Raw genomic sequence first — 20,245 nt, 5'->3', positions numbered from 1 at the left:
ACTGATGAGCTCCCTGTCTGGTGAATATTTGGCGTGTGGTTCACAGTTGTGAGCTTATGACAAATATGAAGAGTTAAAAGTCCTAATTGAGTTCATTCCTTGATTATATTCATAGAAACTAGCTTTCATTCATCTACATCAATGATGCAAATGTGAAAAAATGCTTATCTTGCTTGAAAATTGATATTAAAGTTCACAATCAAAGCTTCATATGTCTTTCCCATTCTTTTCCATGTTATATCTTCTATCTTAAAGATTGTTCATTTTAGTATCCTTATCTAACTGTTTTTGTTATTAGTGGGCAAGTCAGATTCCAGATTAAAATATGGCTAGATAGATCAGATTTTGTTTTTATTGATAATCTTTCATTGAAACACAGCTGTAGGTTTGGTTTTAGCAATAAAATAGACTTTTGTTATTCAAAATAAATTACAATAAAATATAATTAACCATCTATTTACATGTAAAACATTTTGAGAGATTTTAAAACAGTAAAAATATAACATTCCATCTATCCTAACAGCATTCCTTTATAGTACTGAAATGCAGAAGTGAACTCCCTTTTTCTCTATTGCATCTCTTGGTTTGACTTGACCTTTGGTTTCAGTTTCTATTCTTGAGTTTCCTTCTATGAATATTCACACAACTGAGCTTAAAAGTTTTCAGCTTGAAATACTACATGTTTGAAACTTTTAAACAAAACCGCCTACAGAAAAGGAACATTTTTAAAAAAACTTTTCTGAGCTAACTCCTTTCTCTTGGAGAAACTTTTCCTACTTCAATAAGGGCATCTATGAACTGAAACCAAAAACTTTCTAAGCTATGAGTATCACCCCTAAGCAAAAAACAATCAATCCCTGATCCTTCTAACTGAAAACAAACTAATGCTCATTGATCAAAAACAAAGTTGCTGGAGAAGCTCAGCAGGTCTGGCAGCATGTGTGGAGGAGAAAACAGTTAACGTTTCGGGTCCGATGACCCTTTCTCAGAACTGATGGCTGGGAAAATGTCAATTTATATTTTAGAAAATAGGGAGGTGGGTGGGGTAGGGAGTAAGTGATAGAATAGAGCCCAGAGAGAGAGAGAGAGAGAGAATTGGACAGTTGGCAACTCCTTTGTCCAACTGTCTTTCTAAGGAGTTGCTAACTGTCCAACTGTCATTCTCTCTCTTTGGGCTCTATAGTCTACTCTCTACCCCACACACCTCCCTATTTTCTGCATATAAACTGACGTTTTCCCAGCCACCATCATTTCTTAGGAAGGGTCACCGGACCCAAAACGTTAACTCTGTTTTTCCTTTCACAGATGCTTCCAGACCTGTTGACCTTCTCCAGCAACTTTGTTGTTATTCTTGATTTACAGCATCCGTAGTTCTTTTGGTTTTTAATGCTGTTTATTTATTTCGTTTATTGATAAAACTACACCAATGCAAAAAAATCCTTGTTAGCATCTAGGAAGTCTATTTCAGACGCTTTTAAAAATACGACTCCAGAAATACTAAAAAGTTAATCACTAAACTCCTCCATGCACACAATCAAAGCTCTCATTCTAAGAATTCATAATCCAGACTGCAAAAAATTGCACTAAAATGTTAAAAATATTCCTTGCATTATACTCCCCCAAAGGAGATGAATATTCTTTTAAAATTATCATAACACTATCACGTTAGCAACAGTAACGTTGACAGTAAACAAAAATAAATTACACAACTTTTTTAAACTTAAACGTGTGAACCTCATGGCACTATGTGCTATGGAAAAACTGACCACTATAACATTTTCTTTACCAGGCAAATAAATTATTTTCAAATGATATATTCAGGGAATTAAATTTCATCAAAATAATCGTATGTTTTTGTCTCAAATATTTGCGAAGACTGTATTGTTGAGTCCAACTGATGTTATTACCAGACAACACTCATCCCAAATTGAGATAACACAGTATGGAGCTAGAGGAGCACAGCAGGCCAGGCAGCATCAGGAATAGGAAAGCTTTTGTTTTCAGGTTGGGACCCCTTCTTCAGAAGTAGGGGAGGAGGAAAGGAGCTCTGAAATAGAGAGAGGGGGAGGGGTGGAGCTGCAGAAGGTAGGTGGGATGGTGATAGCAGGTAGGCAGTGGTGGGGATTAGTCAGTGAGGTGGGAGGAGTGGATAGGTGGATAGAAGATGGACAGGGTTGTGTCAGGTCAAAGAGGGGGGTGTGGTGAGAGTGAGGGTTGGTCATGGGATGAGGCCGGGGTTGGGGAGATTTTGAAACTGGTCAAGTCCACATTGAGACCATTGGGTTGTCGACACCCAAGGTGAAATATGAGGTACTGCTCCTGCAGTTTCCGGTTGGGGTCATTGTGACACTGGAGGAGGCCCTGAGTGGACATGTTGCTCAGGTAGTGGGAGGGGTGAGTTGAAATTGTTCGCAACTGGAAGGTGTTATTGCTTGTCACAAACAGAGCCCAGGCGCTCTTCAAAGTTGTCTCTGAGCCACCGCTTGGTCTCACTTATATAAAGGAGGCTACATTTGGACCAGTGCATCCAATACACCACGTTCACAGATGTACCGGTTAACCTCAGTCTGAGTGAAAGGTTGTTTGGTGCCTTGAATGAAGATGAGGGGGGAGGTGTAGGGGCAAGTGTAGCACTTCCTGTGGTTGCAGGGAAAGGTGCTGGGGGTGGTGGAGCTAGTGTGGAGTGGATGAGGGGGTCGCGGAGAGAGTAGTCCTGATGGAATGTAGATGGGGTGGGGTTAGATTGCAGTTGGTGGAAATGGTTGGGAATGATACGTTGAATATGGAGGTTAGTGGGGTGATATGTGAGGACAAGTGGGATTCTGTCTTTGCTTTTGTTGCAGGGAGGGAGTGTGAGGGCAGAGTGTGTGAAATGCAAGAGATGCGATCAAGAGCATTTTTGACCACCGAAGCGGGGGGGGATGTTGCAGTCCTTGAAATAAGAGAACATCTAGATTGTTCGGGAGTAGAATAGCCCATCTTGGGAGCAGACGCAGCAGAGGTGGAGGAATTGGGAGTAGGGGATTGCGTTCTTGCAGGAAGATGGGTGATAGGTGTAATCTAGGTAGCTGTGGGCTTGAAATAGACATCTGTGCTCCACCAGCTTCACACTGTTATCTCTGACACCAGCGTGAGCAGTTCTTACTATCTGAGTAAGTTTTATATCCCAGACTGAAAGCTGTTTTGGTCGATTTTAATTTTTGTTCTCTTGATCTTAACATGGATTTTCTCTGAAATGCAAGTAATCAGAGCTGCAGAGATAATGGGAACTGCAGATGCTGGAGAATCCAAGATAACAAAGTGTGGGGCTGGATGAACACAGCAGGCCAAGCAGCATCTTAGAAGCACAAAAGCGAAGGGCCTAGGCCTGAAACATCAGCATTTGTGCCCCTCAGATGTTGCTTGGCCTGCTGAGTTCATCCAGCCCCACACTTTGTTATCTAGTGATAATGACTTGGTTCAGTAATGCTGTTCTTCATTATGAATGAATGTAATCTCTTCTCTCAGTTGAACTGATCTTTTTCTTGATTGAGCCTGTAAGGAAATTATTTGTTTAATATTTAACATATTCCCTATTTTGTTATAACGAACATTCGCAACTGTTTTTCCTGGCCTAATACCACAAATTGACAAATAATTGAAAAATAAGTTTGATATTTCTGGAAGATTAAACCTAATGCTATGTAACTGTCTAATCACCTCCATATTATCCAACTTGATAACTGAATTGTCAAGGTTTGAATTTTCAGTTTTCGATTCACTCTCCAATTCTTTTGATTCTCTTTCACCATTCACTACTGTAAGTACCATACACTTTTCACTTGACTATTGTCTCTGCCATAATATCTTTAACATGTTAACCTGATGCACTTGCTGATCCATTTTACTGTCTGGCATACTTGCAACATAATTCACCTAACTGAGTTTCTGTTTGAGTTGATAAGTTGTTGTAAACATTTCCTTTTAATGGTTCCTCAGAGACAGGTAACAGTATTAGTACTTTGTCTCCAGGAACAATATTTCAAGGTTTTGTCATTTTATCTGTCCTAGTTTGTACTGTTTGTTCAGCATCCTTTGGGTTTTTTAGTCAACTTTCATGCTTTGGTCAATTCTTGTCTGAAATTGAAAACAGAAAATAGTGTAAGTTTAGGTTTACCGGTTTTTCTTTAATTTTAAGCGGTCCTTTTGCCTCATTCACAAATATTAATTTAACAGGTTGAAATACTGTGGACTTACTCTGAACACTCCCAATGAAAAGTAGTAACAAATCTTTAGGATATCCTTGTCAATAAACTGTAATCATCATCTTAAGTTTGGTGCCATCTTTCCAAAGCACCTCAATTATCAGTGATAAGCAGAAGGTGCAACTTGTTTTATTACAGGCTAGTTATTTTTTTCAGTGTTTGCAACAGACAATTTAAATCTTCATCTGATCATTTTGAGTAATTCAAATCTTGAAACAAAAAAAATCAGTTAATTTTTCTGCAATCAGTTCTGCAGTAATTTTTCCTTAAAGACACTTAAGGGAGTATTGTGGAAACACCCATAATTGTGAAATGATATTAATTCCCGTTCTTGGTAGTGCTCCTGCACAATCTGTAAAGATCCTGCTAAACGGTTCTTCAAAAGTTGGTAATGGAATGCTACACTTGTCCCCACACCACCTCCCTCACCCCCATCCCAGGCCCCAAGATGACATTCCACATTAAGCAGAGGTTCACCTGCACATCTGCCAATGTGGTATACTGCATCCACTGTACCCGGTGCGGCTTCCTCTACATTGGAGAAACCAAGCGGAGGCTTGGGGACCGCTTTGCAGAACACCTCCGCTCAGTTCGCAACAAACAACTGCACCTCCCAGTCGCAAACCATTTCCACTCCCCCTCCCATTCTCTTGATGACATGTCCATCATGGGCCTCCTGCACTGCCACAATGATGCCACCCGAAGGTTGCAGGAACAGCAACTCATATTCCGCCTGGGAACCCTACAGCCATATGGTATCAATGTGGACTTCACCAGTTTCAAAATCTCCCCTTCCCCTACTGCATCCCTCAACCAGCCCAGTTCATCCCCTCCCCCCACTGCACCACACAACCAGCCCAGCTCTTCCCCCCCCACCCACTGCATCCCAAAACCAGTCCAACCTGTCTCTGCCTCCCTAACCAGTTCTTCCTCTCACCCATCCCTTCCTCCCACCCCAAGCCGCACCCCCAGCTACCTACTAACCTCATCCCACCTCCTTGACCTGTCCGTCTTCCCTGGACTGACCTATCCCCTCCCTACCTCCCCACTTACACCCTCTCCACCTATCTTCTTTACTCTCCATCTTCGGTCCGCCTCCCCCTCTCTCCCTATTTATTCCAGTTCCCTCCCCCCATCCCCCTCTCTGATGAAGGGTCTAGGCCCGAAACGTCAGCTTTTGTGCTCCTGAGATGCTGCTTGGCCTGCTGTGTTCATCCAGCCTCACATTTTATTATATTATAATGGAATGAATGCTTGCAGGTTTTATTGAGGGTTGGAATTTCTCCTGGCCAATAAACATGTTTTAATATTTTAGCCTATATTTTTCAAATAACTGAATATTTTGCCACAGGAATTTCATGGACCATTCATAGCATTTTATTATAAAACTATTGAGACAACCAATTGATGGGCCGTTAACAATTCATAATTGATTTTGAGATGGTCTCCATTTTCTTATTTATACTTTGCCTTTGAAATAATAGCACTCTGGCATTTTTTCTGATTCAGTTTGAGTAGACTGTTCATTTCTTATAACACTGTCAATTCAGAATCCATTTTTTATATTTCTATAAAAGAAGATAGGCTAAATATGTTAGCCTTATTCTCATTACTTTCACACTTTAAGTAAAATTTTGATAACTATCAATAATTTCAAATCCTCTCCCTGTTTCATAGATTCTGTCTCTACTGTGAGTGACTGCAGTGTGTCCTCAACATAAGCAAGTATCTCCCCTTTTGAGATAAAATATCCAGAAATTCCAGTGGTCTGAGTGACTTTGTCAATATTCAAAAAAGAATTTTTGTGACTGTCCTGAGCCAAATGTGCCTTCTTAGCACATTGAGGAAATATGTTTTTTTTGTACAATGGCTACATTTTTAGTACATAATTGCTGTCCTGTTACACCCGTTACAAAGATTTCTTGGACATTCCTACTATTGCAGTCAGTCTCCCATTAATCACAGACAATTGGTTTTGGTATTTCCAATCTGATTGCAATAAAAGCATGCTTCTATTGCAATAGCAGTTTTGATTCTGCCTTTCTTAACAAAGAACATAGAACAGTAGAGCACCATACAGGCCCTTCGGTGCATGATGTTGTGCTGCCCAATTATCCTACTAAGATCAATCTCCCCTGCATACTCTACATTTTACTATCCTCCATGTGCCTATCCAAGAGTCGCTTAAAAATCTCTAAAGTATCTGACTCCACTGCAACTGCCGGCAGCGCATTCCACACATCCACCACTGTGTGAAGAACCTACCTCTGACATCTCCCCTATACCTTCCTCCAATCACCTTTTAAAATTATGTCCCTTCATACTGGTCATATCCGCCCTGGGGAAAAGTCTCTGACTATCCGCTCTATCTGTGTCTCTCAACATCTAGTAAACTTCTGTCAAGTCACCTCTCATCTTTCTTCGCTCCATTGACAAAAGCCCTAGCTCCCTCAACTTTTCCTCATAAGACCTGCCCTCCAGCCCAAGCAGCTTCCTGCACCCTCTCTAAAGCTTCCACATCCTTCCTGTAATGAGCTGACTAGAACTGAACACACTATTCCAAGTGCGGTCTAACCAGAGTTTTATAGAGCTGCAGCATAATCTCATGGCTCTTAAACTCACTTCCCCTGCCAATGAAAGCCAACACACCATACTCCTTCTTTACAACCCTATCAACTTGGGTAGCAACTTTGAGGGATCTGCGGACATGAACTCCAAGATCCCTCTGTTCCTCCACACTGCCAAGATTCCTGCCATTAACCCTGTATTCTGCTTTCAAATTCGACCTTCCAAAATGTATCACTGCACACTCTTTTCTGGGTTGAATTCCATCTGCCACTTCTTTGCCCAGCTCAGCATCCTGTCAATGAGCCGTTGCAACCTATGACAGCCCTCCACACTATGTACAAATCCACCAACCTTTGTGTCATCAGCAAACTTAGTAACCTGCCCTTCCACTTCCTTATCCAAGTCATTTATAGAGATCACAAAGAGTAGTGGTCCCAGAACAGATTCCTGTGGAACAACCACTGGTCACCGAGCTCCAGGCTGAATACTTTCCATCTACTACCTCCCTTAGTCTTCTATTGGACAGCCAGTTTTGTATCCAGACAGCCAAATTTCTCTGAATCCCATGCCTCCTTACTTTCTGAGCTTACCATGTGAAACCCTATTGAATGCCTTGCTAAAATCTATATATGCCACATCCAGTGCTCTACCTTCATTGATGTGTTTTGTCACATCCTCAAAGAATTCAATAAAGCTTGAGGCATGACCTGCCCCCCTCAATGTCATGTTGACTATTTCTAATCAAACTCTGCTTTTCCAAATAATCATAAATACTATCTCTCAGAATTCTGTTCAATAATTTGCCTACCACAGCGATAAGACTGACTGACTGTGTTTGTCTGTAATTTCCAGGATTATCCCTATTCCCTTTCTTGAACAAGACATTTGCCATTTGCTACTGTCCAAACTCCTGGTACTACTCCAGTGGACGGTGAGGATGCAGAGATCGTCAAAGGGGCAGCAGCCTCTTCCCTCACTTCCCATAGCAAACTTGAGTAAGTTCCATCAGGCCCAGGGAACTTGTCTTTCCTCACGTTTTTTAAAATTTCTAGCTCCTTCCTAACATCATCCTGTTTGAGCATATCTGCCTGTTGCATGCTGTCCTCACAAATGTCAAGTTCGGTCTCTCAGGTGAATACTGAAGCAAAGTATTCATTAAGGACCTCCCCTGACTCTGCACACAAGTTCCCTCCATTATCCCTGATTGGCTGTACCCTCACACTGGCCATCCTCTTGTTTCTCACATTAGTATAAAAATCCTTAAGATTTTCCTTGATCCTACCTACCAAGATTTTCTCATACCATTCTTCAGTTCCATCCTGGCTACCTGTAGACCTCTAGAGCCCTGTCTGATCCTTGCGTCCTAAACCTTAGGTAAGCTTCCTTTTTCCTATTGACTAGGTGTTCAACATGTCATCGAAGATTCCTCCACCTTACCGTCCTCTCCTTGCCTCCCTGGGACAAACCTTTCCAGTACCTGTAGCAAGTGCTCCCTAAACAACCTCCACATTTCTATCGTGCATTTCCCTGAGAGCATCTGATCCCAGTTGGTGCTCTGTAGTTCTTGCCTAATAGCGTTGTAATTCCCTGTCCTCCAATTAAATACTTTCCCAAACAACCTGCTCCTATCCCTCTCCATGACTATAGGAAAAGTCAGGGAGTTATGATCGCTATCACCAAAATGCTCTCCCACTGAGAGATCTGACACCTGAGCTGGTTCGTTGCCAAGCTCCATATCCAATATGGCCTCCTCTGTAGTCGGCCTATCTACATATTGAGTCAGAAGTCCTTCCTCGACACCTGACTAAATCTGCTGTATCCAAACTATTTACACTTAGGAGGTTCTAGTCTATATTAGGGAGGTTGAAGTTGCCCATGACAACAACCCTATTACTTCTGCACCTTTCCAAATCTGACTCCCAATCTGTTCCTCAGTGTCTCTGTTGCTATTGGGGAGGTCTGTAGAAAACTCCCAATAAAGTGACTGTGTTCCTTTCCTGTTTCTGACTTCCACCCAAACTGACTCACTGGAGAAACCCTCCTTTGCGACCCCTCTTTCTGCAGCTGTGATAGCATTCCTGATTAGCAATGCCACTCCTCCACCTCTCTTACCTCCCTCCCTATTTCTTTTGAAAAATCTAAACCCCGGAACATCCAACAACCAGGTCCCATCTTCCCTAGAAGCTATCCCAATGATCCACTACCTGAAGCCCTCACTCCTACATCAGCTCTGTATACACATGTTCAGTTGCACTCACTCTCTGTTTCTTGCCTCACTAGCCCTTGGCACCAGTAGTAATCCTGAGATTACTACTCTACTCATCTTGGCTTTCAGCTTCCATCTTAACTCCCTATAATCACTTTACAGGCCCTCATCCCATTTCCAGCAATGTTATTTGATACCGATATGTACCACGACTTCTGGCTGCTCTCCCACCCCTTAAGAATCCTGAAGACCCAATCTGACATATCTCTCCCTGGCACCCAGGAGGCAACATACTACCTGGGAGTTTTGCTTGGTACCACAGAATCTCCTGTCTGTTCCCGTAACCTGTGAACCTCCTATCACTATCGCTTTCCTATTCTTCCCCCCTCCTCTTCTGAGCCACAGAGCGAGGCTCAGTGTCAGAGACCTGGCTACAAGGCTTTCCCCTAGTAGGTCTCCCCTCCACAGTATCCAAAGCAGCATACTTATTATTGAGGAATGGCCACAGGGGATCCCTGCACTGTCTGCCTATTCTCTTCCCCCTCCTGACAGTCACCTACCTACCTTTTTCCTGTACCTTGGATGTGACCACTTCCTTATAACTCTTCCCTATCACCACCTCAGCCTCCCGAATGATCCAGAGTGATTCCAGCTCCAGTTCCCTAATGCAGTCTGAGTGGAGCTGGAGCTGGGTACACTTCTTGCAGGTGAAGACAGAAGGGGACACTAGTAATGACCCATATCTCCTACATCCTACAAGAGGAGCATACAACTTACCTAGCTTCCACTCCCTCTACTCTAGACTGCCAAAAGAATAAAGAAAAATTAAAACAAAAGTTACCTTACTGATCCTCCCCTTAGTCGTCTTAAGTGGTTCGAGGAGGAGGCTGGGTGGGAGACACTATAACGTGTCATGCTTTGGGTTTAGACAATGCCTGAATATAAAAGTTCACTTCTTGGCTTGCGCTGTCTACACTGTAGCTACTTGGTTCAATCTTCTTTATTACTTTGGCCTTCTGCCTGTTGTTAGACATGTTCCAGTCTTTTTTTCTCTAAGCCAATCCATGGCCAACTCATGTTCTTTAATCTCCCTATTCCTTTTAAGTTAACATTTTAAAAAATTTATCATCTTTTTCCATTAACTTCTTTTGTTTTTTTCTCTCTCCTCAGTTTGTGTTTCTGTTTCTTTTGATTTTTCCCTTTACGTTCAAATTTTCTTAACTGTATCCCAATAAAATGTCATTTTTATTCCCTTTTCTCTCTCTAAGTTTTAGCTAATTCCACTGGTGACCCTTCAGTTTCAGGTTTCCTTTCTTCTGCTAATACTTGAAGTATCTCCTCCTAATGCGACCCTAGTTCTTTTTCAGCTCTGTTTAGCTTTCGTAAAAGATTTCAAATAATTGTTCAAATAATAAATTATGTCTCCCACTTCCAGAAATTTCTCAGCAATATTCAAATCCATCTTCAAATTACATACACTAAACTTATGACAGTGGAACCCTCATGTCCAGAACCAACATGTTCCATCTCTTTGAAAGAGAGAGACAAATCAATCTTAAATCTAGTGAAATCAAATCCCACAAGAACCCAAATTATGCTCCCAGCTGATGCTGTTGCCAGACCGCTGGGATCTTGGATTGAAATCTGGCTTGATAAGTCATGGTTTATTTTGTTTCCATTTGACAACGTTATTGTCCACTTAAACACAAACATGTAATGCTGCAGATTTGATTTGAGCAATAACATTGAATTTTATTATGCAAAAAAACACTATTTTCATATTGTACAGTTTTAAAGACTTCAAAATGCGTAGTAAAAATAAATATTGAATTTATCCTAATAGCATTCCTTTATTGTTTTGAAATACCATAAAATGCCATTCACCGTCAAACCTATGCATTTGACTTGATTGTTGCTTTCAATTCTTGGTCTTGAGCGTTTGATAGCCTCTTCCCTGTGTGTTCACCCAATTGAGCTTAAACCTCCTTAGTTTTGAAAAACCCCTTCAGGCTTTCTAACCAAATACCTCTGGTCTGGAACTTTAAAACTATACCTGATATACTGAGGTAACCTATTTTCTAATTTTCCTGACTGAACTCCTTTCTTTAAGAGAAATTGTTTCATACATCTAACTTTAACCAGGACACCTGTGATCTGTGAGCTTTCCATTCTAAGCATAATATATCCGTCTCTAGCCCTTCTAATTGAAGTTAAGCTAATGTTCTTCAATGTTTTCTTCCTTGTCCACTGGTAGAATGCTCCCAATGGAATAAATTCCCATTAGAAAGGAAATCTCCATTTTGTACTGTTTTTTAAGAAAAACCAAAGTAAATATAAATCTGATTCTTTTATTTCATGTATGTCTTTGGTGTTACTTCGATGTCTGTCTCAATCAAAACAAAGATAATAGACAGTTATTACTGTAAGGCCTACTGAAGTGGTGCATGATTTGGTAAACTTTATGGATGGAATCACGAGCATTACTTGAAAAAATCAGTAAGACTGACTAAAGTTGTCAGCGATTGTTGGGGAATTGGTGCAAATGATATTTTGAGTGAAAGATTATTGTTTCAGTAATTGTAATATTTTGCTTGTTTTCAACCTGTTAGTGAATCAGTTGCTTTTGTATATTCTGCAAAATGATGTCTCCTGCAGAAACACCTGTTTCATGTTCATGTAAAAAACAATCCTGCAGATACTTCTGTGGATGGGGGTGAATTTCTTTTGTCATTTTACTTGCATTTTATATAATGTTGCAAGTAAGATTAGAAGAATTATTTCTTAAAGCGATGGTGAAAATTCAGTTGCGCACCTTCCATACTTGTCACTTAATATTGTTCCAAATTATTGCCCTACGAAACTGCAATTGCCGTCCTCTCTTACTTAAATAGTTCATGATTTTCTAAGCATTTACTAAATTCAGGTTACATTTAGAATTAGGAAAATAAAGGCTTTTTTCTAACAACTTATAACCACTCGCTGTGTTTTATTTGCTGCTTTTCATATCTCTCAATCTCTGTCATGTTAAGAAATCTGAATCAAGCAACAAAAAAAAAGCTGATTATTTAGGATTTGCAATGAGAAATTGCTTTACTTAAGGTGGTTAATCTCTGGAATTATGAACTTCAGAGGGTTGATGTTGTTCAGTTTGATTTTTTTCATTAAGGATTTGGAGATAGGGGAGGAAAGTGGAGTTGATAGAGGTTCACGTGTGATATTCCTGAGTAGTGGATTTGACTTGAAGTGGTATATGTTGTCATCCTCAAATGCTTCGTTCCGTTTGAATGTAATTATATAGGCGTTAGGGTTAGGCATGAATTATCTTAAACAGATTTGAGTCATAGTTCTTATGAACTTTTGTGTGAAAATTGTTTCATTAAAGGCAAAAATCTTTAAGACAAAATACCTAACCTCATTTTCTCATTATCTCTGCCAAGTCCTAACTTGTCTAACTCTATCTCTCTGCAAGGTCATTGTGTCATCCACAGCACTTGCCTTTCAACATGGTTTTGTCTTGTGCAAGCTTCACTATAGTACCTTCACATTCCTCATTCATGTTTCTAATATATATTGTAAATACCTGTGTCCATAACACCGGTTTCCTGTAGCATTCTGCCAGTTACAAGTTGCCTTGATGGAATGCCCCCCCCTTTTTTTTAAACCAACTTTGTACTCTTTTAGTTAGCTGATCCTCTATCAGTATGCTACATCCAATACCTTTGATACTGACCTTATTAAGTAAGCTAACTTGGTACCATATCAAGCCCCTTCTGGATATCAAAATATATTGTGTCCAATGCTTCCCATTTATCCATACTGTCTGTTATGTCGTCAAAGAATTCTAATAAACTATCAGTCATGATCTCAAGAGGCTATATTGACTCTGGATGTTTATATTATGTGCTGGAGGTTCCCAGTTTATGAATGCCTGACTTATGAACATGATCCTTTACAGGGATGCAACTTAAAAGATCTACCATACTAAAATTTCCTGAACAATATTGTCCTGTATTGTTGACTTGCATACAATCGAGTTGAGAACGGACTCAACAATGGAACTCTTTCTTGATCCGTGGACTATCTGTATTTCTGCATGCTTCGCTACTAATCCTTTATAATAAGCTCCAGCATTTTCCATGACGTTGCGTTAACTGGCCTGTAGTTAGCTTTTTTATGATCTCTCTTTCCCTTTTATAATAAATGTGTTACGTTGCTAGATTTCTGATCCTTTAGCATTTTTCCAGTATCTAAGGATTCTTGGAGGATTATTACTTGTGCCGCTATTATCTCTATAACTTCTCCTTCCTAAAATCCTCAGATGCATCCCAGCAGGCTCAGCTATGCACGTACATATACAGGACCCAGTTCTGGGTAGGCAAAAGGTGTTTGCGCATACATTGTACCTTTTTGATTGACAAACTGTTATGGAAACTGCATTTCATTCCAGCTGCATTGCCCTTGGCAACGCCCTGATCAGAGTCCACCTGCTTGGTCTGAGGTTAATCGACCAGCTAACAAAAACAGAAATTGCTGGGAAAGCTCAGCAAGTCTGGCAGCATCTGAGAAAAAAATATCAGTTAACATTTGTGGTCTGGTGACCCTTCCTTCGGACTCCAGCCAATCATCAGCTGAGATTGATAGGTAACAAATCTGCTGTATTTCCATGTCAACCACGATCCAACCAATCAGCACTTTCTTTTCATGTTGTATAAATGGAGATTCCCTTTCAAAATTTTATTTCTTGTCACTCTGTCCCAATGAGTGAGAGATGAGAAGCTTTGACTTTGTCTAAATAAAAACCAAAAGAACTGCAGATGCTTGAATCAGGAGCAAAAACCGGACCTGAAACATTAACTCTGTGTTCTCGTCCACAGATGCTGCCAGACCTGCTGAGCTTTTCCAGCAACTTTGTTTTTGACTTTGTCTTATTAGTATCTCTAATGTTTTACCAAACAAATGTTTCATAGATTTTTTGGTACATTGTTGTAACTACTTATACAAAATAAACTTCATTAGAAAAGTGATAATGGGAACTGCAGATGTTGCAGAATCCAAGATAACAAAGTGTGGAGCTGGATGAACACAGCAGGCCAAGCTCTCTGATGAAGGGTCTAGGCCCGAGACGTCAGCTTTTGTGCTCCTGAGATGCTGCTTGGCCTGCTGTGTTCGTCCAACTCCACACTTTGTTGTTTTCATTAGAAAAGTGATTGCTACTATAGATAAAACCTAAACTTTCATAGAAGAAGTGAAAAGTATATCAAGTCAAGTAATGCAATACTGAAAACCACTTGAACACCTTTGTTAATGGGATGTATTATTTGCTTACTACCTTACACACTCCAACTTAATCCAAGCATAATTTCTTGTGCTGACAGTTATGAATTCTTTTTTAGGTCAGAATTGACTGTCTGGACCGGTTCCTCTCTCTCTTCCACTACCACAGCCATAGGGGAAATATGGATGACATAGAGGTCGTCAGATTCTGGTTAGTATTTCGAGAGAGTTGTGCAGTGTTCATCAGCACTTTTTAAAATGGTTAGACTGCATCGTGTGTCCGATATGAATGTCTCTGTCTCTTTTCCAGCTTGCTATAGCTGCATAAACTTGATTGACAACTGTTACAACCTATGCATGTCCAACCCCAAGCTCTACACTGTGCTTACAAACCATTTGTCCCTGGTTTCCCAAATATTTCAAATATAAAATTATCAGCATAATTCAAATCACTTCATGGCTTCCCTCTTCCTTTTATGTCTGTAATTTTCAACTGATTTACAACGCACGTGAACTGTGTTCCTGTGATTCTAGTGTTTTCTGTATGCTTCCCCACCTGACCACTGGTGTAAGAGTGAAAATTCACGTGGAACAATAGTTTATTTTACTGATCTTTAAAACATTTTCTCCCAATATCGAGACATCAAAAAGGAAATTGTTCACATTTGCTTCTCTTTTAATACTTGTTTTCTGTCTCAAGTTTGTTTAAAAAAAAAAATGTTTCCATTCGTGCGAGATTGGGGAACAGATGACTGTCCCTGGAGACAATATCTGCAGGAAGTGTGTTTGGATGCAGCTGATATCAGACTATCAGACCGTTTGGATTGTCTGCAGAGGCAGTTGGAGTCACTGAGGAGCGTACAGAAAGCACAGTGTGATGGATAGTAACTTCAGAGAGGTTGTATCACCGCAGTTACAGTCAGGTAGAAGGCTGAATGTCAGAAGAAGTAAGAGGCAATGCAGGAGTCTCCTGTAGCTATCCTTCACTCAAACAAATATACCATTGGAGGTATAGTCTCTGAGATAAATACCATTGGCAGCCGGATCTTGGGCACTAAGACTGAATCTTCTATTAAGCAGAGGTTGTCAAAGTTCAAATGAACAATTGTTATGGGCAACTGTCCAGTTGGGCACAGACAGGCCATTCTGCAGTTGTGAAGAAGACTTCAAGATGGTGTTTAATCTCCCTACTGTCAGGATCAAGACTGCCTCTGTGCGGTTACAGCAAATTTTCAAAGGGGTCAGTGAATGGTTGGAGGTCGTTGTGTACATTGGTACCAGTGACATAAATACAGAAAAGGATGAGGTTCTGTTGAGTGAATATAGGAAGTTAGGTGGCTAAAAATGGGACCTCAAGGGTAGTAACCTCTGAATTTGGTGCCTCATGCTAGTGAGAGTAGGAATAGGAAGATAGGCATATAATTGAGTCCCTGCAATGATGATACAGGGAGCAAGGATTCAGATTTTTGGATCATTGGGAACTCTTATGGAGCAGAAGAAATCTGTACGAAAGGGACAGGTTTCACCTGAACTGGAGGGAGACCAATAGCTAGCGCTAGTTGGTAGACTTTAAACTAGTATAGAGGAGGAATGGGGAAATCGTGAGCACTAGTGAGAATAGAGAGAAAACTGAAGATGGTTTGGCAGTTAAAGGGAACAATTAGACAAGGGAGGCAAGAGAATGGTAGAGAATGAGGTAACTCTGAAGAATTAAACTGCAATTATTTCAAAACAAGAGGTCTGACAGGTAAGGCAGATGAACTGAGGGCGTGTATGTGAACATAGGACTGGGATGTCATAGTTATTGCAGAAATATGGCTCAGGGACACATAGGGCTAGAAACTGTTCCAGGGTTTAGATGCTAGAAGAAGGACAAAAAGGGAGGAGGGGGCTTGGAGTTTTTGATTAAGGAAAAACATTACTGCTGGACTTAGCCTCTCTGGACAATCACCTAGGAATATCCTATGTGGGTGGAACTCCAAAATAAGGGGACGATCACCTTGATGGGATTGTACTATAGGCCCCTCTAATAGTCAGCGTGAGTCCAGGAGCAAATGTGTAGAGATTTCAGATATGTAAATAAAAAGGGTTGTAATTGTAAGGGACTTTAACCTTGCAGACGTAGACTGGGACTGCCATAGAGTTAAGGGCTTGGATTGAAATTTGTCAAATGTTTTCAAGAAAACTTTCTTTATCAGGTATTTAGACATACTTAGCAGAGAAGCGGCAAAACTGGACCTCTTGGGAAATAATGCAGGGCAAGTGGTTGAAGTGTTAGTATGGGACCACTTGTGATAATAATAGAATTAGCTTTAAAATAGTTATTGGAAAAGGATAGCATACAAGTTAAAGTTCTAAATTGGAGTAATGCCATTTTTGATGATTTGAGACAGGAACTTTCAGAAGTTGATTGGGCTAGATGGAGTGAGGTGCCAGAGGATTGGACAGTGACTAATGCATCCCTTTATTTAAGAAAGGCTGCAAGGAGAAGTCTGGAAACTAGATTAGTAAACCTGATGTCGGTGGTGGGTAAATTTGTTGGAGGGGTTTCTGAGGGACAGGTTTACATGTATTTGGAGAAGCAAGGACTGATTGGGGATTGTCAGCATGTGTGTGGGAATTCATGTCCCTTAAACTTTGAGTTTTTTGAGAATGTGACCAAAAAGATAGATGAGGTCGAAGTAGTAGCTATTGTTTCTGTGGATTTGAGCAAGGCTTTTGACAAGACTCCGTGAGGTAGACTGGTTAGTAAAATTACGCATGGGATACAGGGAGAGTTTGCAAGTTGGATCCAAAATTGGCTTGCGGGAGATAAGATGGTGATGGAGAGTTGTTTTTTGGACTGGAGGCCTGTGACCAGTGGTGTTTTGCAGAGACTGGTGCTGGGTTCACTATTGTTTGTCATCTAAATAACCAATTTAGATGAGAATATAGGAAGCATAGTACGTTTGTGGATGATATCAAAATTGGTGGTTTAGCGAACAGTGAAGAAGGTTATCTAAGAGTACAACAGATTCTTGATCAACTGGGCCAGTTGGCTGGTTCCTTGCATCACAAGGTAGACAGGGTGGTGAAGAATGCATTACCTTTGTTGATATATGAAACAAAATGAAAAAGCACTTGCTCCTCGCCAAGCAACTTGCTGTTCCAAGACTCCGCTTTTAATGTTGCATGTAAATAATTTTAATGGAAATCCTAAGAAAAAAGGTTTATAATGTCAAAACTGTTTTTTAAAGGAAGGATCACTGGACCCAAAACGTTAACTCTGATTATGTCTTCTCGGATGCTGCCAGACCTTTTCCAGCAACTTCTATTTTTGTTCCTGATGTACAGCATCCATAGTTCTTTTGGGTTTTTTCTCTCTTTAAAGTGTTTTTCTTAATCTGCAATATCTTCCCTATTTGTGCAACCTGGACAGTTCTAACAAAGCATAAAACTGATAAAGCTCCCCTGCTGTCGAGATCCCTCTCTTCCCCCTCTCCCCCTGTCCTCTCATGGTGGCAACATAGTGTTCTCACTTCAGTAGTTCTTTCTGAAAATACCATTTGTGATCCAGTGGCAATACCAAGAAGTGGCCTCTGTCTTTTTTCCTCTGTGCCTATAATAAGTCTAACCGCAGATTCCAGGGTCCATATGAGCTGATGTTGTTTGTATTTTGGTCCGGAGTCCTCCACCAACATATGACATGTCCCTAACTTAGTGTTGTTGGAGCATTATTGTTTAGAAAAAACATCCTACATGTTTTTTCTCAGAGTCTAATTAAATTTCAGTTCTGTTATATGATAAATATATTTCTGGTGGCAGGTAATTCTAGTTCATTACAAAGTTTAGCCACATTGTCTAGTGTAAACCTTGTGGTATCTGAAGTGTTTTTAAAATCAAAGGAAGATGTTGCTTGTTCTCTCATTTTTACATTCTGTGTTAGTATTGCAAGTTTGACCCAACCTCAAATGAAGACTTGAGTTCTGAATCTATTTGGTAATTTAAACCAAGGGATGTTCAGTTGGAGGTTGAAAATCTTATTTAAAGAAAATAGGGGAATTATTCTCTTATTCTGGCCAACATTCTTCCCTTAACCAAACTTGGCAACACCTTCACCAGAACGTTCATTCTATACTGGTGATGCTATGACTCTTGTGATGAAGGGGAGGTCAGGGACAACAATTCAGTGGGATTCTCCCTGACTGTGAGGTGGACTTTGACACCAGTAATCTTGGCGTCCCTTCTGTTGAATGAAGACCTTGCTCTGCCAGGACATTATGGTTATTTGTGTGCGGGTGGTTATTCCACTTTGAAGGAACTTGCACAAGGACACCTTCTGACTCTTCAAAATCAATTTTTGATCTGAAACACCAGGACTCTTATGGCCAGCCCCAGCAGTGACAGATCTAAATGAGGCTTTGCTGCCACAGCCCAAGAACTTTGGCACTATAACATTGACTTTACTGCCATGAATGATACATGGCTCAAAAAATGAATAAACCACTTGAAAAAAGAATCAACTCCCATGTGGAGGGAAAGCAGAGTTAACATTTCTGTGGGGTCACTGGACCAGAACATTTGAAAAGTTATCAACAACTTGAGAAAGTTATAGTTAATAGAATAGAAAGAACAGTCGTGAGGTGGATATGTTAAAGAGCACATCTGTTTTATTTTTCTTTATTTTGGATTGTGGGCTGAAATGGACAAAGGACTATTTTTAATTGGACTGTGGAAGTAGTTGTATCAGAGATAATAGGAACTGCAGATACTGGAGAATCTGAGATACAGGTGTAGACCTGGATGCACACAGGCCAAACACCTTCATAGAATCAGGAAGGCTGACATTTCGGGCCCACACCCTTCATGGGCCCGAAACGTCAGCCTTACTGATTCTGTGATGCTGCTTGGCCTGCTGTGTTCATCCAGCTCTACACCTTGTTATCTGTGGAAGTAGTTGTTAATTCTTTTACAGACAACTTACTGGAGCTCACCGAGAGTTGTGCACACTGTTATTTTGCTCAAACAACGAGGAAGAAATGTTTAAAATATGTGCCGTGTGCTCTTGCTGTCACTCACTTTGACGGATTGCTGATTAGTTTGTGTAATCAGGACCAGTTGTGCAGAGAAATCAGTCCACTATTCAAAATAAAAAATGTGTGATATTTAAAGTATCCACCTTGCTATTGTGCTACTGTTTCTTCTATTTCATTAGCTATAACTTAAAAGTTTGTTTGGCATTGCTTCAGTGTCTTACGGAAGTCCATACGCACCACATCAACAGCACTGTTCTCATTGAACTCTTTTACTACCTCTTCAAAACCTCCAGCAAGTTACTTAAATATGATTTCCCCTATAGATATCCATGCTGACGAAGTGACATGTTGCTGATTGATTTGTGCAAGATGGACCAGTTATGAAAATAAATTGCCGTCATAACAATTATGACTCCTCAGGAGGTGAACGTAGTGTATATGGACAATACAGGTCTAGAAATCTTCAGGCTGCGAGAAAGGCAAGATCCGTGGCTCTCGCGCTCTCTTTGCAGAGAAGTAATGAAAATCTGCAGAAAAGCTAGCTATTACCCCCACTGGTTGCTGAAACCTGTTGCCTCTAACCAGTGACTGAAAGTCTGTATGATTAGTGTTTCAACTGGCCTGTGACTTCACCGATTTGAATCTGGAAGTCAGGAGGTTGAAGATTGAAAGATCTTAGAAGCAAAAGGGCTTCCTCATTGAATCTTGTTGCTTGGTGCTATTTTAATTGAGTTTCTCCAGAGTATTTCCCTCCACCCATGACATCACACATGGTTTGTTTGTCTGTGTGTGTGTGTGTGTGTGTGTGTGTGTGTGTTGTATATAATTTGTATATAATATACACACACATAGAGGGATAGAATTTCAGCTGGTAGGGTTACATGTTGATAATCCATAGTTTTGTTTGCCTCTGGTTAGAATTGATTTCTTTGTAATAA

General features: G+C 40.4%; 1 protein-coding gene across 2 annotated transcripts in view; it reads left to right on the top strand.

Annotated features, from left to right (window-relative positions):
- lyst (lysosomal trafficking regulator) overlaps nucleotides 1-20,245 on the top strand; it is a 298,945-nt gene that overhangs the window by 68,626 nt on the left and 210,074 nt on the right. For both annotated transcript variants that reach the window (XM_059645552.1, XM_048530826.2), the window contains exon 2: nucleotides 14,412-14,503. In XM_059645552.1, the coding sequence (XP_059501535.1) occupies nucleotides 14,412-14,503 (92 nt within the window). The remainder of the gene's footprint in view (nucleotides 1-14,411; nucleotides 14,504-20,245) is intronic.

Source organism: Stegostoma tigrinum, chromosome 4 (assembly GCF_030684315.1).
Source record: "Stegostoma tigrinum isolate sSteTig4 chromosome 4, sSteTig4.hap1, whole genome shotgun sequence".
Lineage (NCBI taxonomy): Eukaryota > Metazoa > Chordata > Chondrichthyes > Orectolobiformes > Stegostomatidae > Stegostoma > Stegostoma tigrinum.
Note: the sequence above shows the minus strand (reverse complement) of the source record. Positions and strands in the feature narration are given on the sequence as shown.